This window comes from Octopus bimaculoides, chromosome 8, assembly GCF_046866305.1.
Source record: "Octopus bimaculoides isolate indiv1 chromosome 8, ASM4686630v1, whole genome shotgun sequence".
NCBI classification, from domain to species: domain Eukaryota; kingdom Metazoa; phylum Mollusca; class Cephalopoda; order Octopoda; family Octopodidae; genus Octopus; species Octopus bimaculoides.
Window position 1 is genome coordinate 77,612,884 of NC_142935.1, and position 24,854 is coordinate 77,637,737.

Sequence of the window (24,854 nt, forward strand, 5' to 3'; positions counted from 1 at the left end):
CTCACTATACCAGTAAACACAATTATGTCTATTGATATGACCGGATAATTTAAAAGAAGCTTCATCACTCCACACAATGTTATCTAAAATTCCCGGGTTTTCTTCAATTTTTTTCAGCATAATTTCACTAAATTGCAGTTGCCTGTCTGGATCATCCTCCAGTAAGCCATGAATTAGCTGTGGTCGATAGGGTTTCAACCCAATTTGCGTTATGATTCGCCTAATAGAGGTTTGTGGTATGCTCAATTCCATAGAAGCTCTTCTGGTAGATTTTTTTGGACTTTGAACAAATGCATCGGTAACACGTTGCTTATTATCCTCTGTGCAGACTGTTTTGAGTCAACCAGTTTTAGGAGCATTAAGGATTGAGCCAGTGGCATCGAATTTGTCACGGATACGGTAAATGGTTTGTCTTTTTGGAGCTGGAGTATCAAATGTTTCAACCCACTTTCTCCTTATGGTTTCAGTATTCTGAAATTTCCAATACTCTTTTAACGCCCATATTCTTTTATCTGTATTTAAATTATTTGACATTATGGGTTCTCTTAACAACCTGAAAAAAAAAAAAAAACAGATTAAATTTTTTTAAATGTAGTTATAAAATTGTAATTATATAACACAAAAAAAACATAGTTATAATAAACAATTGCATTAATATAACTGATACATAAACCTATTCCAAATACTGTCCAACTACTTTTGGCTCACTCTGTATATATAATCCAAGAGAGTTAGGGGTTGAGGATTCAACCCACTAAGGGATAGTATCTATCCAATATACTGCTGGGAGGGTAGTTACAGGGTGGGGCATAAATACTGTTACAAAATAAAACACAGATTTATCCCGACAAAAATTTATTTAAGAACCCACTATTACAAAATATGCTTTGCAAATGCCCAAGGAACAATATGGTGTAACGTTTATTCAAAATGTTTACCTCGTGCCTTCACAACACTACGAAGTCTTTTTGGGAAGTCAACAATAGCAGCACGCACAACATCTAAGGGTATTTTATCCCAGTACTTGGTCAATTTTTTCTTTAGAGCTTCAATATTTTGGCAAGGAGTAGAGCAGGCTTCATTCTCCAGAATTGACCACAAAGAATAATCAAGAGTGTTAAGATCAAGTGATGAGGGAGGCCATTCTTCTTTGCTGATCCAGGATGGACAGTTGTCTCTACACCACTGTTGTGTTAATCGAGACGTGTGGCTCGTTGCCCCATCTTGTTGGAAAGTCCAAACTTCATCACCGTACACCGAATTGCACCATGGTATCAACGCGCCTTCCAGAATGTCCTCGATGTACCGTTCTTTGTTTATCTTGATTCTTTGAGGGACAAAAACAAGTGGAGTTTTCCCTCTTTCAGAAATGGCTGCCCAGACCATCACTGATGCTGGTTTTTGGGTTCTGAAAACCTTTCCTGCATTACCAGGTATTGCCTCAATACTTTTAGCAAGGATTCGGTCATTTTGATGATTGTGAGACTGTTGAACTGAGAATAACTTTTTATCACTAAAGATGATGTTACGGAGCGTGCCATCTTTAATACGGTTCAACAAGAGTCTGCTTCTGCTGAGTCTCTTTTCAATTGTGGGCGTGGAGAGAAGCTATCTCTTTTGGAGTTTATAGGGTGACAACTTTAGGTCACTTTTGCATATCCTCCGCATAGTCCTTGGCGATGTTTGTGCTTCTTTTGCCATTCTCCTCATGGATCTTCTTGGATTTCGTCTGACTTTTTCTCTAACATTTTTGATGAGTTTAGGTGTTCTGGAGGTGCGGGGATGGCCTGATCTTTGTCTATCTTTGATCGAAGAAGTTTCCTGGTAACGATCAATCGTCCTTTTTATCAACATTCTGTTAATTTTGAGGTTTTTCCCTAACCTGAATATTTCAGGTGGACGCATGCCCTTCTCATGTTGCTCTATGATGAATTTTCTCTTCCATTCAACAGACATTGCAACAAAATTTTAATATGTAGTTTCTGAAATACAAGAAAACATATAATAAACTATCATTTAACTCAAATAAATCATTAGAATTCTTTGAATATTATTATGAAAAATAGTTTTGAACTTTTGTAACAGTATTTATGCCCCACCCTGTATAAAATAAACAGATTAATCAACGGAATACATTGTCTGCAAGTCGATGGATACCGCATATTCTCCTCCACTTTCTCATTGCTATATATATATATATATATATATATATATATACACACACACACAGAGGGTGTCCCAAAACTCACTGGTGGGTGGTTTCAATTTTTAGTAACTCCCTTAACTTTACAAATAAATACATGAAATTTTGATACAATATAAAGGACATAATGGAAATTAACATGTACAAGTCAAATTTTGCAACACCACTACATCACATATGAAAAATGACAGCCATTTTCTGCTTAGCACACCTGTGCTCTTTCCAAAACTTGCACCATAACACCCTCAAGAGTTTCAGATCCACTTCTCCGATTTCTCTATTGATCTTCTTCATTTGCACCAGGGTCTCTGGTTTGTTGATGTAAACCCTCTCTTTCAGGTATCTCCACAAGACAAAATCTGGGCTTGTCAAGTCTGGGGAACGTGAAGGCCAGTTAACATTGCCATAGCGGGAGATTATTCTCTCTCCAAAGCACTGCTGTAGCAACTGTATTGTTTCTCTTGTAGTATGAGCAGTTGCCCCATCTTGCTGGAGCCATGTGTGAGGTCTACTTTGAATGGCCTTCACGTTCTCCAAACTTGACTAGCCTGGATTTTTTCTTGTGGGGATACCTGGTGCAAATGAAAGAGAACATATGTATGTTCTTGTGTGTGTGTGTGTGTGTACGAGCGCACCTTTAATTCCAGGGTCATTGCTCAGTCATGTGTTGAAAAACCAAATTTGAACTTCTTTCTGTTAAACTATTCGATCCATTCATACCTACACACAAGCACACACACATACAAACATATGTCAATTATAATCTGCTTCTGGTTTTATTGCTTGTTGTGCGGAGACTAATAAGTGCTAGGTTCAACCCAATGCCAGCCAAAGTCCCCTAAGAAAAGGAACAGGAGACAGTTTTGTGCGTGTGTGCCTATATATATATATATATATATATATATATATATATATATATATATATCATCATCATCATCATCATCATCATCGTTTAACGTCCGCTTTCCATGCTAGCATGGGTTGGACGATTTGACTGAGGACTGGTGAAACCGGATGGCAACACCAGGCTCCAGTCTGATTTGGCAGAGTTTCTACAGCTGGATGCCCTTCCTAACGCCAACCACTCAGAGAGTGTAGTGGGTGCTTTTACGTGTCACCCGCACGAAAACGGCCACGCTCGAAATGGTGTCTTTTATGTGCCACCCGCACAAGCCAGTCCAGGGGCACTGGCAACGATCTCGCTCGAAAATCCTACAGGAGCCAGTCAGGCGGTACTGGCAACGGCCACGCTCAAAATGGTGCATCTCATGTGCCACCCGCACAAGAACCAGTCCAGGGGCACTGGCAACGATCTTACTTGGCTTGCCGGGTCTTCTCACGCACAGCCCATTTCCAAAGGTCTCGGTCCGTAGTCATCGCCTCAGTGAGGCCCAATGTACGAAGGTCTTGCCTCACCATATATATATATATATTATTTTGCTTAAAAGAGTTCCAACACTGTCTGTTTTTTATGTTTTATTTATATTCCTGCAGAACTAATGTGGGGTATAGAATATGGAATATACAATATATAATATGATATACAATATAAAATAAAAATGGATGGCACCATGAAAGAAAGTATTGAATGTAGATGAAATATTGAGTGTTCAATATAAAGGATCAAATATATAAATATATAAATATAAATATATATATATATATAAAGGCGACTCGAGTTTCAGGGCTATTTCCCTTCGTCATGGCCGGTATGACAGACTTTAACAGACTGTAATAAGTTGGCTGGTTTTCTGTCTTTTATACCAATTCCTTTGGACGGCAGCAGTAGGTGTTTGGCTATTTTTAGAATTGATGTTAAATCTATTTTTAGAAATGATGATATTTTAATTTATTGTTTTGTGTGGGTTGTAGGGATAAGATTTTTAAACCCCAGTAGGTGTTTGGCTGTTCTTAGAAATGATGCCAAATCTATTTATAGAAATGATGATATCTGAGAGATTTTTTGTGTTCTGGTTACAGGGATAAGATTTTTAAACCCCAAGTAAGATGGATTTAATCATTGTTTGTTAAGAGTGGGTTTGAATTTCTTAATAAAGTCCTTTTCTTTGCATTTTCTTTCAATTTCATTCCGGTTGCAAAGTTTATGGAATGGAAATATAATAAAAGTTTGATGACCACATGTTGCTAGATGGTTACTCAGTGGTATTTGGCGGACTTCTGGGTTTTTAATCTGTTGTCGATGTACCCGTGAGCGTTCCGATAGTGCATTACCTGTCTGGCCAACGTACAATTCTTCACAATTAGGGCATTTGATGCAGTAGATTAGATTTCTACTTTTGCAGTTCATGTTCGCATTGGTGAATATTTTCCCTGTTTTTGTGTTCATATATGGGCCGGTATGGATTGATCGGCATGTGCCGCATCGGCTATCATTGCATTTGGATACAGTGAATGTTTGATTTTTGTTGCTGAGGTCAAACCTTGCCTTTGTTAATAGTTTTTTCAAGTTTTTAGGTTGTCTCTTACTGAGTTATATTTTGATCTGTAATGATATTTCTCAATTCCTTACTTTGTGCAAGGATCGGTAAGTTCGCTTTGGCGATATTAAAGATGTTCTGGTGGCATGGATTTTGTGTCACTATAAATGGAATGATCTTTTCCTGTTTGTCTTTTCTTTGCGGTGTCCTCAGTTGTTGTATGGGTATTTTCGAAGCCCGCTGAATACCATTTTCTATGAGTCGTGATGGGTATTTTTGCTTCACCAGAAATTCTTTCAGTTCCATCAGGCGTTGATTTCTGGTCTCTATATCCTCTACAATAGTACATATTCTCCTGGCTAGGCAGTACGGTATGTTGCGTTTTGTATGGGGTGGATAGCACGATTTAAAGTTCAAGTATTGGTGTGTGTCTGTGTGTTTGTAATATATATCTGTGGTAATGGCAGTGTTCTTTTTAATTACCATTATATCTAGAAATGGTAATTTGCTACTGTTCATCTCCTTTGTGAATTGGATGGATGGGTGTAGGTTGTTCAGGAGGGTGTTAAATTCTTCCACAATGCTTTGAGGTTTGGTCCAGATTATGAAGCAATCGTCCAGGTATCTCTTCCATGCTTTTTCTATAAGCTTCCTAAATTCGGTGTTATATCTCTCCTCTATTTCCTGGTAGAATTTTTGTTCCAAGTAACCCATCACCGAATTCGCATAAACGGGGGCAAACCTCGTCCCCATAGCCGTGCCTTTAATTTGGATATAGTTCTTACCATTGAAGAAGAACGTATTATTTTCCAGGATAAGTCTCACTGATTCTAGTATAAATGTCACCGTGTACCTGTTGGGAATTGCTTCTCTGTGTTTGTTTACCCAGTATTCAACCGCCTTTATTCCTAAATCATGTGGGATATTTGTGTATAGGCTTACTACATCGAAGCTCAGTAGGATTGAATTTGTTTCAGTGGTTTTGGGAAGATGGGATAAAAAGTCGATGTCATCCCGAATGAAACTGGGTATGTATGTACAAAGTGGCTTCAAAAGAATGTCGATGAAATTGCTTAGACGGTGAGTAGGGCATACTGGGCCAGCTATAATTGGTCTATGTTTTAAATCTTTTGGATGTAGCACTTTTATGTATTCACTTCCTTGTTCCTTTACTCCCTGTTGAATATCTTCTGACTTATGTATTTTGGGTAAGCCGTAAAAGTTACTGGGTTTTGGTTCGAAGTTGGTGATGTAGTCTCTTTCATTGTCAGTGAGTGAGTTGTAGTGTTTAGAGACTAGGTGGTTGATCTTCTTCATGATGTGGTGGTCTATGTTCGAGGGTATTTCACAATAGAAGGTTGTGTCATTTAGTTGTTCCTCAACTAAATCCTTGTAGTATTCCACATCCATGATGACGATTGCACCCCCTTTATCTGCTTGTTTAATTATTATTGTTTCATCGTTTTGTATGCGTTTAAGTGCAGATATCTCTGATTTGTTAATGTTCGGCCTAATTTTGGTATTTTGTTTTAGGGGGAAGTTTGATAGGGTGTCAATATATTGGTCCAGGTAGATATTTCTGCCTTTTGGTGGGTGAAATTTGATTTATTCCTCACTAAAGAATCTTCGGTTTCATTATTATTTTTATTATTAATATTGGTGGTGAAGAATTCGACAAGTCGTAATTTGCGACAGAATTTCTGGATATCTTCCTTTAGTTCATGGTGGTTGACTGTTGGTGTAGGTGTAAATTTCAGGCCTTTTAACAGAAGTTTGGTTTCATCATTATCAAGATCTCTTCTGGAAAGATTAATTATCTTAGGGTCTATGTGTCCAATTGTTTTGGGTATGTTACTTCTTGGAGTGTTTCTTTCTCCGGTGTTTGTTGTCCTGACATTAAAAAATGAATTTTTTTCTGTTTATGGTTACTATTTTTGTTGGTGTTGATTTGAAGTTTGTGTTTTCGTTGTGTTATTTTACCTGGTGTTGTTATGTTTGCCTTCCTATTTTCAGAATTAAATATCTTCTTTTTCAATTTGTAAGTATTGGTTTTAGTGATCTGAGAGGATGGTCTGGTATTGTTTCTGGTTCTAGGCCGGTTTTTTTCCCCGTTTTTTGTAGGTAATCTTTGTTGAGGTTTTGAAAATGATCTGGTGTTCCTACGTCTAAAGGTCTGATCAGAGAAATATTTATTTTGTTCATGTTTTTTGTTTATAATGTGTAGATTAGGGTGTTTGCGTACAAAAGGGGAAGAGTTCTTACCGTAGTTCCTCTTTGATTCCTGGTGGGATGGGCGTTGATGTTGCCTCATGCTCTGGTTTTTGTTACCTTGGTGAGATTGTTCTTTTTTACTGTTATTTCTCTGGGTTCTAAATTCTTTACCGTAGTTGGTAGAATATTTATCCAGGAATAGTTGTTTCTGCTGCCATAATTTGCGTGATTTGTTCTCTTCTCTGGAGATATCTTTGATCCATAGTTCGCGCATTTTTTCTTCTACATTGCCAGTTGCTAGTTTTGATATTTCTTCTTCAATAAGACTGTCGATTGCTTCATATTTGGTTTTATAACGGGATTGTTTAGACAGGGTGATAGAAATGTCGGTCCTGAATTTTGTTAATGCGAGATCCCATCGGAGTTTTGTTTCTTCCTCTGGTTCTCCTCTAATTTCTTTAATTAAGTACTTCCGAGGAAGTATGGGTGCCGTTAAGGAAATCCATTCTGAGTGTGTTTCGGCATATTTTTCGCATTTATATGCTTTCCAGAAGTTTTGTTTTCTTATATTGAGAGATTTCTTCCATGTCTGCCAAATTTCTTTTCTTTTTCGGTGGGCTTCATTTTCCAGATTTCTTTCATTTATTTCTGATATCCACGGAGGTTGTGGTAGATTTTCTTTGGTAGACTTTATAATTGTTGGTATGATTTCCGTGAGATTCTTCATTTCATTGTTTATATGTTCGTTGATGAGTTTTCCATCTGTTGATTGTTTTTCTATTTCTTTTAAGATAGAGGATTGTGTTTCTATCGTTGTGATGAGGATTGATAGTTTGGATGAAATTTCCATCAGAATTTTTTCCGATTCCGTTAATTTTGTTTGTTGTTTCACAGACATGTTGGCTTATACACAATAGAATATATATATATATATATATGCGAGTAAAAATAAATATATATATGCATGCGTGTGTATGTATATATATATATACATATATATACATATATATATATATATATACAAATTAAAAGGGTAAAGGATTATCAATTTATTAATTAATAAATCAATTAACAATTTTTACCAAGCCCATCGGTATGAAAGCACCATTATTGGTGGAGAACTTATTTAAAAGCTCATATATATTTATAAATATAATTAAGGGATCAGCAAATATTTGCTTCACCATATACCGAAGTTCAGAAATAGCAGCTAAAAAAGCTGAGAATCCCACAGATAGCATCACTTGTAACTCACAAAGGCAAAAACAAGAAGAAAAACAATGAAAACTAACCAATTCCGATGTTTAACAGTAGACGCGTTTCTAGATCATGATTGATAATAATCAATTTCCTTCATCAGTACTGTATTCCAGTAGTAAATTTGACTATGCTAGCAAACTGTGTAAGCATGGACTAGTAACATTCCACACCGACACAGGTCTGAAAGCATAACCGAATCCACCTCGGTCAGCCAGAGTTACAAGTGATGCTATCTGTGGGATTCTCAGCTTTTTTAGCTGCTATTTCTGAACTTCGGTATATGGTGAAGCAAATATTTGCTGATCCCTTAATTATATTTATAAATATATATGAGCTTTTAAATAAGTCCTCCACCAATAATGGTGCTTTCATACCGATGGGCTTGGTAAAAATTGTTAATTGTTAATTGATTTATTAATTAATAAATTGATAATCCTTTACCCTTTTAATTTGTAATAATTATTCACTCCCTGGTAGTATACGCAGATTCTCTGCGATATCACTTGTCGCGCAATTGGTAATTTCTTGAGGGAAGGACAGTTAGACTGGCTGACCGAGGTGGATTCGGTTATGCTTTCAGACCTGTGTCGGTGTGGAATGTTACTAGTCCATGCTTACACAGTTTGCTAGCATAGTCAAATTTACTACTGGAATACAGTACTGATGAAGGAAATTGATTATTATCAATCATGATCTAGAAACGCGTCTACTGTTAAACATCGGAATTGGTTAGTTTTCATTGTTTTTTCTTCTTGTTTTTGCCTTTGTGAGTTACAAGTGATGCTATCTGTGGGATTCTCAGCTTTTTTAGCTGCTATTTCTGAACTTCGGTATATGGTGAAGCAAATATTTGCTGATCCCTTAATTATATTTATATATATATATAAATGTATATATGCATTACTATGTATACAAATTTAGTTACATTTTATCACCATTGACTAGCTGTATCATATTTTGATTTCTATTAATTCCTTTCGGAATTCTTTGACCAGCTGTTTTGCTTAATTGTTTTATTTGTTTTTAAAAATTTTTACTCTTTCTCTAAGACTTCAGATGATTTCTTTGAAAGCAAAGTTTTTTCATCAGCCCCTTACATACTCACATGGGCCCCTGTATATGGACTGTAATGTCTTAAAGGGCTCACTTGCCAGTCCACCACTATATATGCCTCAATAGGCATGGTATGATTTGATATAAAGATATTATCAGATTCATTGTTTAATCTTTTCACTTTTCATGTTTATTAATGTTTCATTTTTTTTTTGTTTTATTGAGGGTTAAACAATTTTTTCAGTTGGGGGAGATAACCCAATTTTTTAATGTGGGTGAGACAACTAAAAAGTACCCTCATCTCTATAAATATTCAGGTCTACATATATTCTACCTTCACTTAACTTTGATAGGTTTCGGCCAGTATAGGCCCAAGCCATATCTAACTTAATAGTATTTTTCTAACTTGTAAAATATTGCTTGTTCATGTAAAACTTAAAATTGAAAGACACCTTAAGGAAAGAAAAATACCAATGTATTCCATCTCAAAAAAATTAATTAAAAGATCTGTGATTGAGATGGAATAGATCCAAATATTACTGTTGTTTCTGCTCCAATATTTTATAGCATGATGCTCATGTCTATAACTTTGGTTTTTATTTTTCTAATTTGTAAATATTGTACTAATGTTTTTTCATGCAAAAATATGGAATTAAAAGAAACCTGACTTTATTTTTCAATGCAAAATATCGATATTACACAGGGTAGACATTGACATATTTCCAAACATATGAACTCATAGGCACACATGTGCACGCACACACACACACGCACTCACGTTAAATCTTCATAGAACCTTCTATCTTCCCTCTGGCATCTTAAGAAAAAGCAGGAAAAAACAAAAATGCTCTCAGTTATGACCACAACCCATCCTAGGAGAGATTACCATCCTTGAATTCATGTCAATAGAATGGTAAATGAATAAATAAATAAATGAATGGAAGTCAAAATTGAATGAAGGAGGGGGCTCCCTCCTCCTCTCTCTACCTATCTATCTCCATTGTTCTAGAACCTCACACCAAAAAAAAAACAAAAACATCTGTTCTATATAAGTAAACAATCAGTCACAAAAAAAAAAAAATTATTTGATAAGTTCGAAAAACGTGGAGGCGCAATGACCCAGTGGTTAGGGCAGCGGAGTCGCGGTTTCGATTCCCAGACCGGGAATTGTGTGTGTTTATTGAGCGAAATCACCTAAAGCTCCACGAGGCTCGAGCAGGGGGTGGTGGCGACCCCCTGTTGTACTCTTTCGCCCCAATTTCTCTCACTCTTCCTGTTTCTTGAGTAAAGTTGCGATGGACTGGCATCCCGTCCAACTAAGTTCGAAAAACGAACGAAGGCGCTAATAATAATGACTATATTTTAAAAAATTATTTTTCCAAAATTCTGGCGACTTCCTCTTTTCTGAATATCTGTACACCACTTCTAACACTCTACACACATTTATATATATATATACTTTATTAATAAAGCTGTAAAGACATCACAAAAACTGTTATTCAAGAGTTTTCATTAAGTGTCCGACGAACAGAAACTTGAAACTGAGTCACAGTTGTGATGTCTTTGCAGCTTTATTAATAATATTACTCTACTTCCAGTATTCGAGTACTATTTTTTTCCTTTTTGTTTCATATTTATATGCTTACGCTTGAATATATATATATATATATAGGTAATCTTCCAGTTTCAAGAGGTAAAAAAAGTAAATAAAATACAAGGGAAATAACTTAACATCTTACTAGTATTATCCGTACTACTCTGAAATGTTTTTTTGTTTTAGCTGTTTATAAATAAAATCACACACGTGATTGAAGTTAACTGTTTATATATAAATCACACACGAGATTGAATATCATAATACCGGCTGCACAACAACTTATGGTAATCTTCCAGTATAAGGAAATAACAAACTAAAGCGTTTGACCCGAGCTCAAAAATAAAAAAATAAATTAGTGTAATAGGTGTAAAACAACTTGCTGTGAACGAATATGAAGAATGCGCGCTCGCGAACGGGTGGGGTGAGGAGAGTACGGATAATACTAGTAAGACGTTAAGTTATTTCCCTTGTATTCTTATGTACTTTTTTACCTCCCGAAACTGGAAGATTACCTATATATATATATATATATATATATAAACGGTAGAGATGGTATAATTATATTCTTGGGAATAGAAATTTCCCTCATGAATTTTTTTACACTCTGGCTTCTTGATAAAATTCTTATAAAAGAGTTTTATCCCTTTTTTGAATTTATATATATATATATATATATATATATATATATATATATATATATATATATATATATGTGTGTGTGTGTCTACAACCTTCGATAGAGTAAGTCATGGAAACAATTTGAACAGACACACATATCAGTACATAAACATACGTTCACATGTACACAGACACACCTAAATACTCACACACATACATGCGTATAGGCATTCACCCATGCATACAGACATAATGCATATATATATATATATATATATATATCATAAACTGTTACTTACGGAATTTTGTCAGTGAACAGGTTGCGGTCTCAAAGCGACGAAAATATTTTGACAAATTAAATGAAGTGAATCTAACGGTTTGTATGTGTTTTAAATTGCTTAAAAACACCTTCCACGCTGCAATTGTGTTTATATATATATATATATATATATATATATATATATATATATATATATATATATATATATATGTATGTATATGTGTGTGTGTGTGTGTGTGTATGTATGTATTTTATAGGAGTAGGTAGAAGGTGGAAAACGAGGTTCTAGAATAAAAGAATAAGGGTATATAATTCGAACATAGAAGATCAGTTTTCCCAGAATGCATCAGTAACTCGTCCATTTTGCGTGGAGCCAATTTGACTGCGGGTTTGGTGTTTTTGAGTCAAAATGTATGGATTTGTATTGCCTCCACTTCATTTTAACTCCAGTGGATGGGGACCTACCGATATACCCAAGAAATTTGATGAATTACCGTATCAACCATTCTCTAAGGGAGACAGATTAGGAAAGGTTTGTTACTTTCTGCTTTAAATTGTTGCCAACGAGGAACTGTTTTATAGAAATATTTTATTTTCAAATAGTTTTTACAGTTTAAAGTATCTATCTATTAATCACAAGAATATTGAAGCGGAATTCTGTGGGGAAAATCGTCGTTGTCCGTCGAATTCGCATCCCTCATGGGAAAGGAAGTTTTTTCTTTTTCATCAATTCCTAAAAGACAAGTATTCTGAACATATTCCCCACTCAATTTTCACATTCTTGTTCCCCCTTATTTTCAATTCTCTCACTTCTCATATTCTGTCTATTATTTCTATATGTGTATCAACTGACAGCCAATATGTTAGAACTAGTATTTGTTAGAAATACATCGATTGTCATTGTACTAAAATGTCTTACCGCCTGTTTGTACTTTCAGATTGGTAAATTAACTGGGAATTGGCCGTCCTTCCGTTCATACGATACTTTTAACAGCATTCATACGAAATAAAGTTAGAAATTATCGAGTGCATCTTAAACCGTAATTTCTTCAGATCTGTGTGTTTTAAGCACTGTAAATGACGATACAATATACAAATGGAATGTGATGCAGCCTCCTTTTCCCGTAATTTTTCAGTTTTGAGTTGTTCTCTAATGTCTTGTGTTACACATTGGCAATCAAGCGTACACGGTAGACTTGTCGGATGTGACGTTTTCAAAAACCATACATGCCGACATTCAATCCTGTACAAAACGGAAGTGATGGCAAAACAGCTATAATTTTAATCTTTCCCTACACATGGAACTTATCTTAACATCCGGCATATATATAATTATATCATCAACTACAAAACGTTAATTGAGTCAATTTGATTTTATGTTTATAAAGTTAAATCAGTTTAATTAATCTTAATAGTCATGTATATAGACAGTATATTAATCACGTCGGCTGTCTGGTTAAGAAGTTCGCTTCCCAATCAAGAGGTTCACTTTTTTCGCATGGAACCTTGGGCATCTTTAACCTTTTACTGTAGCCTCTGTCTCACTACTTGTGAGTGAATTTGATAGAAACTGAAAAAAGCCCGTGGTGTGTGTTTGCATATATATATATATATATATATATATATATCACACAACTACACGCACCTATACCCCCTACACAACTCCTCATTCACACATGCACAAACACACACAAAATGTACACATACCCACGCACACACAGATGAACCCACACCCACAGCACTCAATTATACATACAAGCACAGACACAACCTCACGCGCACCCACATACCCGCTATCATTACACACACACTCCTCTTGCACTCTTCTGTCTTTGAAAAGAACTTTTTCTCCACCCTTTCCCTTCCTGTATTTCCAATATGTGACCGCGTGTGCATCGTTGGCGATTTTCTTTCTCTGTCTTCCCTTTGAACTTTTCTTATATTACTGACGAAGAGCTCCGCTCGAAACGTTATGACCTCCTTTCTTTTCTTCATATATATATATATATGTATATATATATATATATATATATGTGTGTATATATATGGTAATCTTCAAGTTTAGGGGGATAAAAAAATAAATAAAAATATTCAAGGGAAGTAACTGAACGTCTTACCAGTATTCTCCGTACATCTCTGTTTATAAATAAATCACACACGTGATTTGATTGACGTTAGGGTGTGATTTATTTATAAACAGCTAGAAGAAAACGGATGATACTGGTAAGTCGTTCAGTTATTTCCCTTGAATATTGTTATTTACTTTTTTCGACACACTTCTGTGTCGATAAGCCAGCTGGAGGAGATGTCCTCCTGGGGCTAAAAGCAACAGTAACATCCACCCCTAGGGGTCAGCCACATTTAAGTGCAGTTACTGTTAATACCTCATTTAGAGAATTAACATTGCTTATATATATACAGTTATATAAAAATTTAGTGGGAGATAAGTAGTAAAAGAAGCAAAGGGACTAAGGGTATTCGGTGGCATAGATAGTCTGAAGAAAGTGTTCTGAAATGCCGATTTTTTTTTTTTTTTTGCAATTTCGGAATTTCCGCTGTCGAAAAGGTGGGGGTACTATTCAAGAAGAGTGGTCCCGATGCGCGCAATCGTGCATCCGCGCTAGCGAGTCGTGACTAGTCGATCATACGACTACCTAGCGCGAGTGTGCGTCATGCGCAAAACATGAATGAGGGTTTTTTCTAAACAAAGTAAATAAATTATACACTACCTGTTTTTGGTTAAGAGTCCATTAAAAAGTCGGTCTTTCAAAATCTACTGTTGTTCAATGGTATCAGTATATGAGGGACATTACAAGTAATTATCTTTTGCGTAACCCCTACCGAATTGGTAGAAATAGATGAAACTGTGATGTGCAAGCGCAAATACAACGGAGGATGGGATAGAGAGGATAAAAATAGGTTTTTAGTCTTTGTACCTGACCGTTCTTCTGAAACTCTTCGACCACGACTATATTTTCTGATTGTTGGAGTGCATACAATGGGATTACTGAAATAGATGTGATTCAACAAAAAAATTATTTACTTTGTTTTAAAAAAACCCTCACATGTTTTGCGCATTCGCGCTAGATAGTCGATGTAGGATCGACTAGTCACGACTATAGCGCGGATCGTGCCCTCGCGCATCCGCGCAAGTTAGTCCTACGACTACCTAGCGCGAGTGCGCGTATGCAAATTATCTAGACGAATTTCTCTGGCGAGAACAATATGGAATAACTGGAAATGAATGTTTTGAAAACATTCTGAAGCACCTTTTAGAATGGTTCACATTCAAGTAAGTCAAGTCAACTTCAACATTTTATTTTATTGTTTGGTGAAAGATTCAACAAAAAAAAATATTTACTTTGTTGAAAAAAAAAACCCCTTCATACATGTTTTACGCATGCGCGCGTGATTTTTTAATCCATTAATTTGCATACGCGCGTTCGCGCTAGGTAGTCGTAGGATCGACTAGTCACGACTAGTTAGCGCGGATGCGCGAGTACGCGCACCGGGTCTTCAATGCACTAAAATCTTTATTTCCCTTGATATGTGTTGCTGAAATTGTAGTGCATCTAATGTGCTATCAAAATATATTATTTTACATTGATACAATAAAATATTGTTATCTCTCTCTGATATCTGTTCACTATTAATACTACATATGTTTAATATTCAGTTATTGTATGTTATGTCTGTTTATTGTAATTAGGTATCTGACTGGACTGGTGCCACTTATCAAGATAAAAGATATTTAGGTATGTTATTAATTTTGTATATATATATATATATATATATATATATATATATATATATATGGTACTACTAAAGCAGCGCGGACCCGAACGCGCAGTCGCGCGTCCGCGCTAGCTAGTCTTGAGTGGTCGATCCTAACCCTAACCCTATCCCGCGTGTGCAAATGAATACGTGTTTAGGGTTAGGGTTAGGATCGACCACTCACGACTAGCTAGCGCGGACGCGTGACTGCGCGTTCGGGTCCGCGCTGCTTTAGTAGTACCTATATATATATATATATATATATATTTGTTGTATGCTTATGTTTGGAACGTCTGAGAGTTGAGTTTCTAAACCAGCAAAGTTAGTACTGGGGGTCCGTGAACTAAATTCAAAATTTCATATCTGCCTGCCTGCACACATTAAGGATAAGCATAATAAAATGGGTCTGTGGGAAAACAAAAGGGTTGGGAACCACTGTTCTAAACCATTACCAGTAACTTCAAATAGAAATTTTAAGCTCAACATCCAGTAGATCTATGGGTGAGGTGTTTGACCACCCTATTGGTTTTCAGGCAGTGTGTATTGACCATTGTATTTATTGTCTTCTATTCTTTTTAAAGATAGTAGGGTGTAATATATCATGCCATTGACCACATGACTTATCAGTGTTATTAGTCTGCCAACATATGCAGCGAGATAAAAACTGCATACCTAACTTCTGATATAAAGTAACTAAAGACCTTTTGTCAAGGACCAAGTCAGTGGTCTAGTAACTTGAATTTTCAAATAAGTTATTTAGCAACCACAATTGAGTATTAGTTTAGGTTTTACATTTACAGACTCCCTATACAAAACCTTCATTCTACTCTGTCCTATATAAATTTCATTTTTAATTTTGGTTTTGTGGTGTGCAAATTATTATTTCCAATCAGTTTCATTAATTATTCTTAAAGTTTGGAACATCAAAAAGCTTAGTTGGAAATTACTCTGTTGTTGGGAAAAAATTTTGAATTTGAGAGTTTTGAAATTTTTTTCAAAATCGGAGGATTCTGTAAAAAAAAAAAAAAAATTACAGGGGGAAAGGTTCCATTTACATATTCTCCATCAGGACACTTTTAACTGTCCTGTATAATTAATCATTCAGCATTGACAGTACAGGTATAATGTCCAGCATAGCAAGGCATTTCATTTGGGTTTGATGTTTACAATAACACCATGTATTAACTGTTAAGCTTTTTCAATGCAAATGATATTAACACCAATTAAAAAGAGATAAAAGAAACCTGGTCCTTGAATTCCATCATTTACTTGGTGGGCAACCACATAATTGATGACATCAAAGAATACCAGTAATATATATGTGGTGTAAGTTCTTTTATTTATTCAGCTTTTTCTTTTGGAACTAAGTTGATGTCTATGACAGTGGATAAAGACATTTTCATAGCAAAATGAAAGAGAAATTAAAAACTTAATGGACCTGGTGTAAGCAGTTGACTAACAGAAAGTAAAATATTTATGTTCACTGCAACAAAGACAAGTCCAGAGGAACCTGAATTTGACATGCAATTTCCAGTTGATGCCTCATATCTAAAAGTACCATTTTATATCGAAGACTATGGTCAGGTTCAATGAGTTGGCTGATGACTGCATATAATTTCTTGTGTAGGATGAATATATGTTTATATACACATGATTAGCATGGAAATTTCTAGTGTTTGAAATGTTTATGATTCCATTTGCAAGTTTACCTAATTTTCACCAATTGTTCTGAATGGGGATCTGTAAACCATTGTAATGTTAAAAAGCTCAGGATGAAGCTAGAATCAATTTCATGTTAATATTTGCAATAAAATTTGCAATGTTATGCTTACTTTTACTTTTTCCAATAAAATTAAAATTTTCCAACTTCATGAACTATACTACCTAAGACAAAAAACCCTAATTTTTCTATTTGAATTCAGTGTAATCCATGCCAGCATGGAAAATGGATGTTAAAGAATGATGTAATATACCCATTTAATTTTAATTTATTTAATGTCTTTGTTCCTGTTGTTTCCAATTTCTTGAATAGGAAAGTATAATTCAGCTTTTGGAACTGGTGGCAACCAATATTCTTACTTTCATGATGAAGATGAAAGCACATTTCAGTTGGTAGATGCTTCAAAAGGACAGAAACCAAACTACCAGAGAGGTCGGCGTGCATTCCAACAGGTGCGGTGGTACTTTGATATTTGTCAAATATTGGTGTAGTGTTGGCTTTAATTCCTCTCTTCATAAGTTGAAAACTTACTGGGATCAGTGAAGTTAATTAGAGGAAATATGTCCATGGAACACATGAAGATTTTCCTTCTTACTATCTTCATTGATGGGGGTTGATGTATACTTTGCAGGTCAGTGTATGTAGGTAGGGCGTCTAGATATGGAGAGGAACACCAGAAGTGTTAAGTGATGGAGTTAACACAGTGAAGCCGATAGAAGTGAGAGTATAACAGGCTATTTTAGTAGTAATAGAAGAAACGGTTCTCTTTTCATATATTCTTTTATTCTTTTACTTGTTTCAGTCATTTGACTGTGGCCATGCTGGAGCACTGCCTTTAATCGAACAAATCGACCCCAGGACTTAATCTTTGTAAGCCTAGTACTTAAAATTCTATCGGTCTGTTTTGCCAAACCGCTAAGTTACAGGGACATAAACACACCATCATGACTGTCAAGTGATGGCTGGGGGACAAACACATACACACACTTGCATATATATCTATATAAGGGTGTGGGTATTCTTGCGGAAAATGGGTTAAGGTAATCGAGGTAGTCAGTCTGCGATAGAATACTTAAGATTAAATTAGTGCTACATCATGAGTTAGCAACCATTATCTCTACCTATGCCCCTCAGCCAGGGCGACCTGATGGATAGAAAAACCGATTTTATGACACCCTCTTGCTGACTACCTCGTTGATGAATGACAGGGTGCCCCGGTCCCGTATTTAGTGGTCAATGAGGAAACTAGAGATAGATGAATGGTTAGCAAGAGCTGTGCAAGCCATGTACAGGGATGCAATCAGTAAGGTGAGGGTTGACAATGAGTACAGTGAAGAATTCCAGGTAGGAGCCCATCAAGGTTCAGTCCTCAGCCCCCTCCTATTCATCATAGTCCTCCAGGCAATAACAGAGGAATTCAAGACAGGATGCCCCTGGGAGCTCCTTTATGCTGATGACCTTGCTCTAATTGCTGAGTCGCTATCAGAACTAGAGAAGTTTCAGATGTGGAAGCAAGGATTAGAATCGAGGGCGTTAGAGTCAACCTAGCTAAAACCAATGTCCTAATAAGTAGGAAGGGAGACAAACCACAAATCCCTTCAGGTAGATGGCCCTGCTCAACCTGTAAAAAAAAGTGTAGGGAGAAACTCCATAAGATGTACCCAGTGTAAGCTATGGACAAATAAGAAGTGCGACAATATCAAAGGAAGGCTAACTGTGAAGATAGTTTTTGTATGTGGCAAATGCTCAGGAGCAATAAACACTGAAAATGTGCAGAGAACAGCTTCTGTCACATTCCAGGGCGAAAAACTAGTAGTAGTTGATAGCTTCTGCTATCTGGGTGACCAAGTTAGTAGCCGGGGTGGATGCTCTGAAAGTGTAGCTGCTTGAATAAGAATAGCCTGAGCAAAGTTCAGTGAGTTCCTACTTCTGCTGGTGACAAAGGGCACCAATCAAGCGTGATTATTGCCAGTGTCGCCTTACTGGTATGTGAAAAACAACATTCAAGCATGGTTGTTGCCAGTGTCACTGGACTGACTCCTGTGTAGGTGGCACGTAAAAAGCACCATTTGAGCGTGGTTGTTACCAGTACTGCCTGACTGGCCCTCATGCCAGTGGCATGTAAAAGCACCCACTACACTCTCGGAGTGGTTGGTGTTTGGAAGGCACCCAGCTGTAGAAACTTTGTCAGATCAGATTGGAGCCTGGTGCAGCCTTCTGGCTTGCCAGTCCTCAGTCAAACTGTCCAACCTATGCCTCGGGAGCCAGTCAGCGGCCCTGGCAACGATCACGCTTGGATGGTGCTTTTAATGTTCCACTGGCACAAGTGCCAATCAGGCGGTACTGTCATAGAAAGCGGATGTTAAATGATGATATGATGGCCTTCTTTCAGTTTCTGTCTGTCAAATCCTCTCAGAAGGCTTTGGTCGGTCTAAGGCTATAGAAGAAGACACTTACCCAAAGTGCCACACAGTGGGATTGAACCCAGAACCATGTGGTTGGGAAGCAAGCTTCTTACCACACAGCCACATGTAGTCAATATTTTTCTTTTAGGTAACTTACTGAAATTAGGTGAAAATTTTCAAACTTGCTTTATTGATGTAATTTTTCATGCTGAATCTGATGTTCACTTGTTCTAGAAGAATTTTTTTTTAATGTTACAAAAGTTAAAATTTGGATTATTTTTACCTAACAAGATTTGGAAGCAATATATTATGATGATGAAAGTTTTGAAGTTTTAATAAGTTTAAATGAGTTAAGTCATGTGAAATGTTGGAACAGGCAATATAAAAAGAAAATATCTTCAATGAAATTTTTTTCTTTTTTTGCTAAAAATACAAAGAAACTATGTTAGATTAAAAAAAAAAAAAAGAACTGTACATTATACTATTGTAGTTCAGTTCATGTAAACAATATCAGAAATTCAGAAATGAAAGTTTGAGTTACACTAGGGTTGAGTTAGGGTTTAGAGTGTTAGAATTGCGGTTTAGGGTTTAAGGTTGGTGTTTATGGTCAGTCTAACTACTGGATGACATGGGGTTAATCAATTAGTAAGATACTTTTAGTGAACATTTTTCTAAAATTTTTCTGGAACAAGTGAATAACAAAATCAAATTCAATATGAAAGATATTGCCTCAATATACCAAATTTGAAAAAAAAAAATGTTTTTGTAGCAAAAATTCAAGAATGAAAGTTCACAATGCAGGTATGTAGTTGTATTTTTAAGCAGACAACAGCTTGGTTTGTTACCATGGAAACAGGCATCACTGTGATTGTGGTTTACCATTGACTAAAATTACCCAAAATTTTCAAATTTTGAAAGTTATTAACTTTTTATTTATTAATTTACATCAAAAATGAATTTCATTTCCGTAATTAGTATACAATACTACCATCAATGCACCAAATTTGGAATCAACTGGAACAAAGTTAAAGGAATGGAAAATGAAAGCCAAACAGAAAAAGACTCCCAAATACCTTGTTATGTTCTGAGTTCAAATTCTGCAAGAGTTAACTACTAGGATCAATTGAATGTGTGGCCATGTAAAATTGTAGTAATTTTTTAACATGCTACTACTACTTTTGCCACTGCATTTAGCTATAGGTGCAGTATTAATTCTAACAGATTGCTGCTACAACAATTATCAAGCTTTTTATTACTGATAATGTAGTTGCTTCTAGACTGTTAGCTTGAGTGTTGGGAATGGAAATCTCAACTACCCTAATTTGAGAATTTCTTCTTAATATTGTATTGTAGAATGTGAAAACTACCCCTTCTCAATACTATACCCCCATTCATTTGAGGGTTCTTGTCTTGTGAGTTATTTGGTAACATCACTAATGCAAGTGTCACGAAAAAGTATCCAGTTCACTCTGTAAAGTAGCTGATGTTTGGAAGCACATCCAGCTGAAGAAATCATGCCAAAGCATTGGGTTTGGTCAATACGGTCGACTAGTCCCCTCCCCACAAATTTCAGGCCTTGTGCCTTTAGTAGAAAGAATTATTATTATTATTACTTGTAGTGATGGTGGATTGACAGAATTAGAGCATAGGATAAAATGTCCTGCAGTATTTGTTCATGCTCCTTACATTTTGAATTCAAATCCTGCCGAGGTCAACTTTGCCTTTCATCCTTTTGAGGTCGATAAAATAAAGTACCAGTCAAGTATTGGGGTCGATGTAATCGACTAATCCCCTCCCCTCAAAATTGCTGGCTTTGTGCCTAAATCAGAAACAATTATTATTACTTGTAGCATAAACAGCGAAGAGAGAGAGAGAGGCGCCAGCAACAGGCTTCTCTTAATATGCAAACTCTGTCGAAAACCCAAAAAAGTCGTGAAAGGTAAGAAGTTATTTTAACATACTGTCTGTTTTGATTTCTAAAATGATTATATTATCTATAATTATCAATACATGTTTCAGTACTTTTTTGTAGTCAACTCTGATTAGTTTCATTTGTATTCAACTACTTTTCCCTTCTTTTACTTCTGCTCATTAAAAGCTTACAAGCTTTTACCACCCAGATCTCATCTCCAATGTTGATATATCCTACTTAGACTAGTTCTCATACAGCTATACGTTGAAGAAATATCTTCCTCATGAATGGTCAGTGTATTGTAATGAGACTTGCATATGAATTGGGGTACGTGGGGTAAAGTGTTGTGCTCAGACACTCAGCTACTTGACAAGAGACTTGGCCCTCTATTTTATAAATGGGTAGTGATGTTGACATATATTCCTTGGTTTATTAACAAATAGAGACATATATTCATTAGTTTATTAAAAAATGTAACTAAAGATTGTTTGGCTTATTAAGGAATATAACAATATATATGGTACTGGAAGTTCTTTCCCAAATAATGATTTTGACTTTATTCTTGTAGGGATCGTCAGAGACAGCTACGGAAATGGCAGAAGCAGTTTGGAAAAAGGTTGCAGGAAAATAAGCAGAAGGTAAGCTTTAGCATTTGTAAATAAATCTTGAATTGTTAATGTCTCTGTTGTTTGAGAAAATATTTAACTTTGAACATCCTGTTGGAAAGTTTCTAAGCCAAAGCTCAGTCTTGTAATCATTGAGCAGAAAATAACTAAGAATGGGTTAGTTTATTCAAATGTCTATAGTGTATTTACTTGTGGTCAGAGTACTATGAAAATTGCTAGTGTTGCAGAAAAGATTTAGTTTATTTTAATATAAATAATAATTTGTACTAAAAATAATCTTATGTATGTGTGGTTGTTAGTGACATAACTAAAAAGCAGATACACTCTTAAAGAAAGCGTAAAGAAAGATGTTTGTAATAAATGCAATTATTAATAATTCATGGACATACAAACATCATACAAAAAAATGTTTTCTTTGACCCTTTTGCAGCCTATTATGAAATTTACAGGTAATCTGAGTTTCACCCTCAGAAATAACATATCCAGGTATGCATGAATTTGATCAACATATCTGCTCCTTTTTTTCACGTACAAGTTATGCAATAATACCGATCAAAACTCCTTGAAAAATATTCAGCAGATTTCACATCAAGTCTTTAAGGTATTTTTGGACCAATGATACTTGCAAAAGGTTCAGTATCCAATCATTCTTCAAGTAATCTTTTGTTCAAATCAATTTGAGGGAAAATCTGATCACAACCTTCTATTTGTATGAAAAAAATAAATAAATATATCACTCTGGTTATCATCTCAAAATCCTTGTCTACCATAAATCCATCAATTAATCAAAGTAGCCACTCAAAGAATGATTAGTGAACATTTTAACTCAAACTTTCATTTTTGAATTTCCACTATTATTTACATGAGCTGAACTACAATAGTATAACATACATGGTGATGTGTAGACATGTTCAAGATGTTAAGAGTTAATAGAATGTTCTGGTTTGTTTTTCATGTTTAAGCAGCTTTCCACAGTAGATTTACATTTTGGCTTTGCTCTTTCTGTTATGTAATTTTACTATTGTGATTTAATGGTGGTCTTATTTCAGTTTTTAGAAGTGGTGCATCTTTTGTTACACCCCTTTATATTTTCTATTCAACTCTTGACAATGTTGTCTATTATTACATCCATACTGTGTAACCATGTATTATTGTAAACCTATTTAATCAAGTTAGTTATCATTTCAGTATCATTTCTCAATTTGAATGTGTAAGTCAAATTGAATCTAACTACAAAGTTTTATTATGCACATCTTGTGTTATGTCATAGACCTCAATACTGCAAACTGTCCAACCCATGCCTATATGGAAGGTGGATATTAAACAATGATAATGATGATACACACACACGGTGTTTGGGATAAATTTGACTTTGCATAAAAGAAAAGAAAATCTCAATATCCCATCCAAAAATAAAGCATTTTAAAAGTCAGAAAATATCAACTAGATTATGGCTATTCAAAGGAGTCACCCTCAGCTTCCACCAAGGCCTTAAGAGAGCTTCAGCACCTGGCGCATGTGTTCCTCACTGTCCCTGGGAAGGTTTTTGAATACCTCCCTCATTTTGGACAGATCTTGTAGGCAGAGTGATTTGTGTCTTTCAGTTGCACCCCTTGCATAGTAAGCCATGGGATTAGAATCTGGATTTAGGAAGCTAAAAATTGGGGCTGGTGAAGTCATAGAGATTCTTCAACAACTGCTTCTGACTCTTTCCAGAGGTATGCCAAGAAGCTGAATCCTGCTGCCATACATATGCCCTTCCAGCAGTAACCCTCTCCAGCCAGGGTTTGACCACAGTCTCCAGCAGCTTCACATGTCCGTCTGAATTGAGCCTAAGTTTCTGTTCAAACAAGTGGGGTGGCATGACGTCACTCACAGGAGACACATCCAATGACCATCACAGTTTGGGGGGAACATGGTTTTCATGATATGTGGAACATCACATGGATTGTCAGTAAGACAAATGGGTGTTGCGCAACTGGTCCTGGCATAAGTTCTCATCTGAGAAGAACCAAATTATCCTTGGCTAAAAAGGATTCCTCAGCTTGTTCAGAAGCTTCTTTTCCTTTATCGAGCACTTCTCCTTGGCTGTCAAAATTTGTCCCTTGTACTTCTTGTACAAGTTGTTGTGAATGTCCTCATTCAGAACCAGCTTCATAGTGGCAACTTCAATACCCATCTCTCTCACCAAAGCCCAGATTACTTGGATCTTCCATCAGCTTGTCCTGCAGTAGTTGGATGAATTTTGGTGTCAGAATGCCTACTTTGTCCCTTCCTGTTACAGCTGTCCATGTTGCATCTTATAGCCTTTACAGTGTTCACAAAACATTGAGCAACAATCATGATGTTGGCATTTTGATACCTGGTGCGAATCATCATGATACAGGTAACTCTTTTTCAATACTTGGATGGCTTTCTAGTCCTCTATGTCAATTAACTTTTACTCAACTGCAACTTTAATCTGTGCTCGCTAATGCCATTGACTGTTTACCAATACATTGAGCTGTTCCTGATAGAAGGACATAAAATATCAAACTTAGCTGGACACCTTTTGTGTGTGTGTGTGTATACACACACACACACACTCACACGAGTGAGTGGACAAACAAAAGAAAGGGCACTCAATGCATTTATTTGGAGTTAATGTATGGATCAAAACAGTTTGATTCGGATTCCATGCTACTTAAATTTCCAAGCTTGTGGAGATGTGTGTGTGTGTATATATACATACATGCACACACACAGTAATGCCTTGAT

General features: G+C 35.9%; 2 protein-coding genes across 4 annotated transcripts in view; one reads left to right on the top strand and one right to left on the bottom strand.

Annotated features, from left to right (window-relative positions):
• Positions 1-310: 310 nt before the first annotated feature.
• Positions 311-11,815, bottom strand: LOC149134461 (uncharacterized). Of its 2 annotated transcripts, none has more exons than XR_016242923.1 (2): positions 11,680-11,815; positions 311-553 (listed from the first exon to the last, which is right to left on the bottom strand). XR_016242923.1 is itself a non-coding variant. In XM_089356703.1 (2 exons), the coding sequence occupies exons 1-2, from the start codon at positions 7,748-7,750 to the stop codon at positions 546-548; spliced, it is 855 nt and encodes a 284-aa protein (XP_089212829.1). In that variant the 5' UTR covers positions 7,751-7,872; the 3' UTR covers positions 311-545. The 2 variants fall into 2 exon arrangements, 1 of the variants encoding a protein (XP_089212829.1); XM_089356703.1 differs by lacking the exon at positions 11,680-11,815 and adding an exon at positions 6,904-7,872.
• A 190-nt stretch (positions 11,816-12,005) lies between these two features.
• Positions 12,006-24,854, top strand: part of LOC106867427 (eukaryotic translation initiation factor 3 subunit D) — a 34,306-nt gene continuing 21,457 nt past the window's right edge. The window contains exons 1-5 of one of the 2 annotated variants that reach the window (XM_014912301.3): positions 12,006-12,192; positions 15,370-15,415; positions 17,467-17,606; positions 21,410-21,498; positions 22,040-22,109. In XM_014912301.3, the coding sequence (XP_014767787.1) occupies positions 12,070-12,192; positions 15,370-15,415; positions 17,467-17,606; positions 21,410-21,498; positions 22,040-22,109 (468 nt within the window). In that variant the 5' untranslated portion in view covers positions 12,006-12,069. Of the gene's footprint in view, positions 12,193-14,290; positions 14,953-15,369; positions 15,416-17,466; positions 17,607-21,409; positions 21,499-22,039; positions 22,110-24,854 lie in introns of those variants that run through there. The other variant, XM_089356702.1, reaches the window with a different exon arrangement.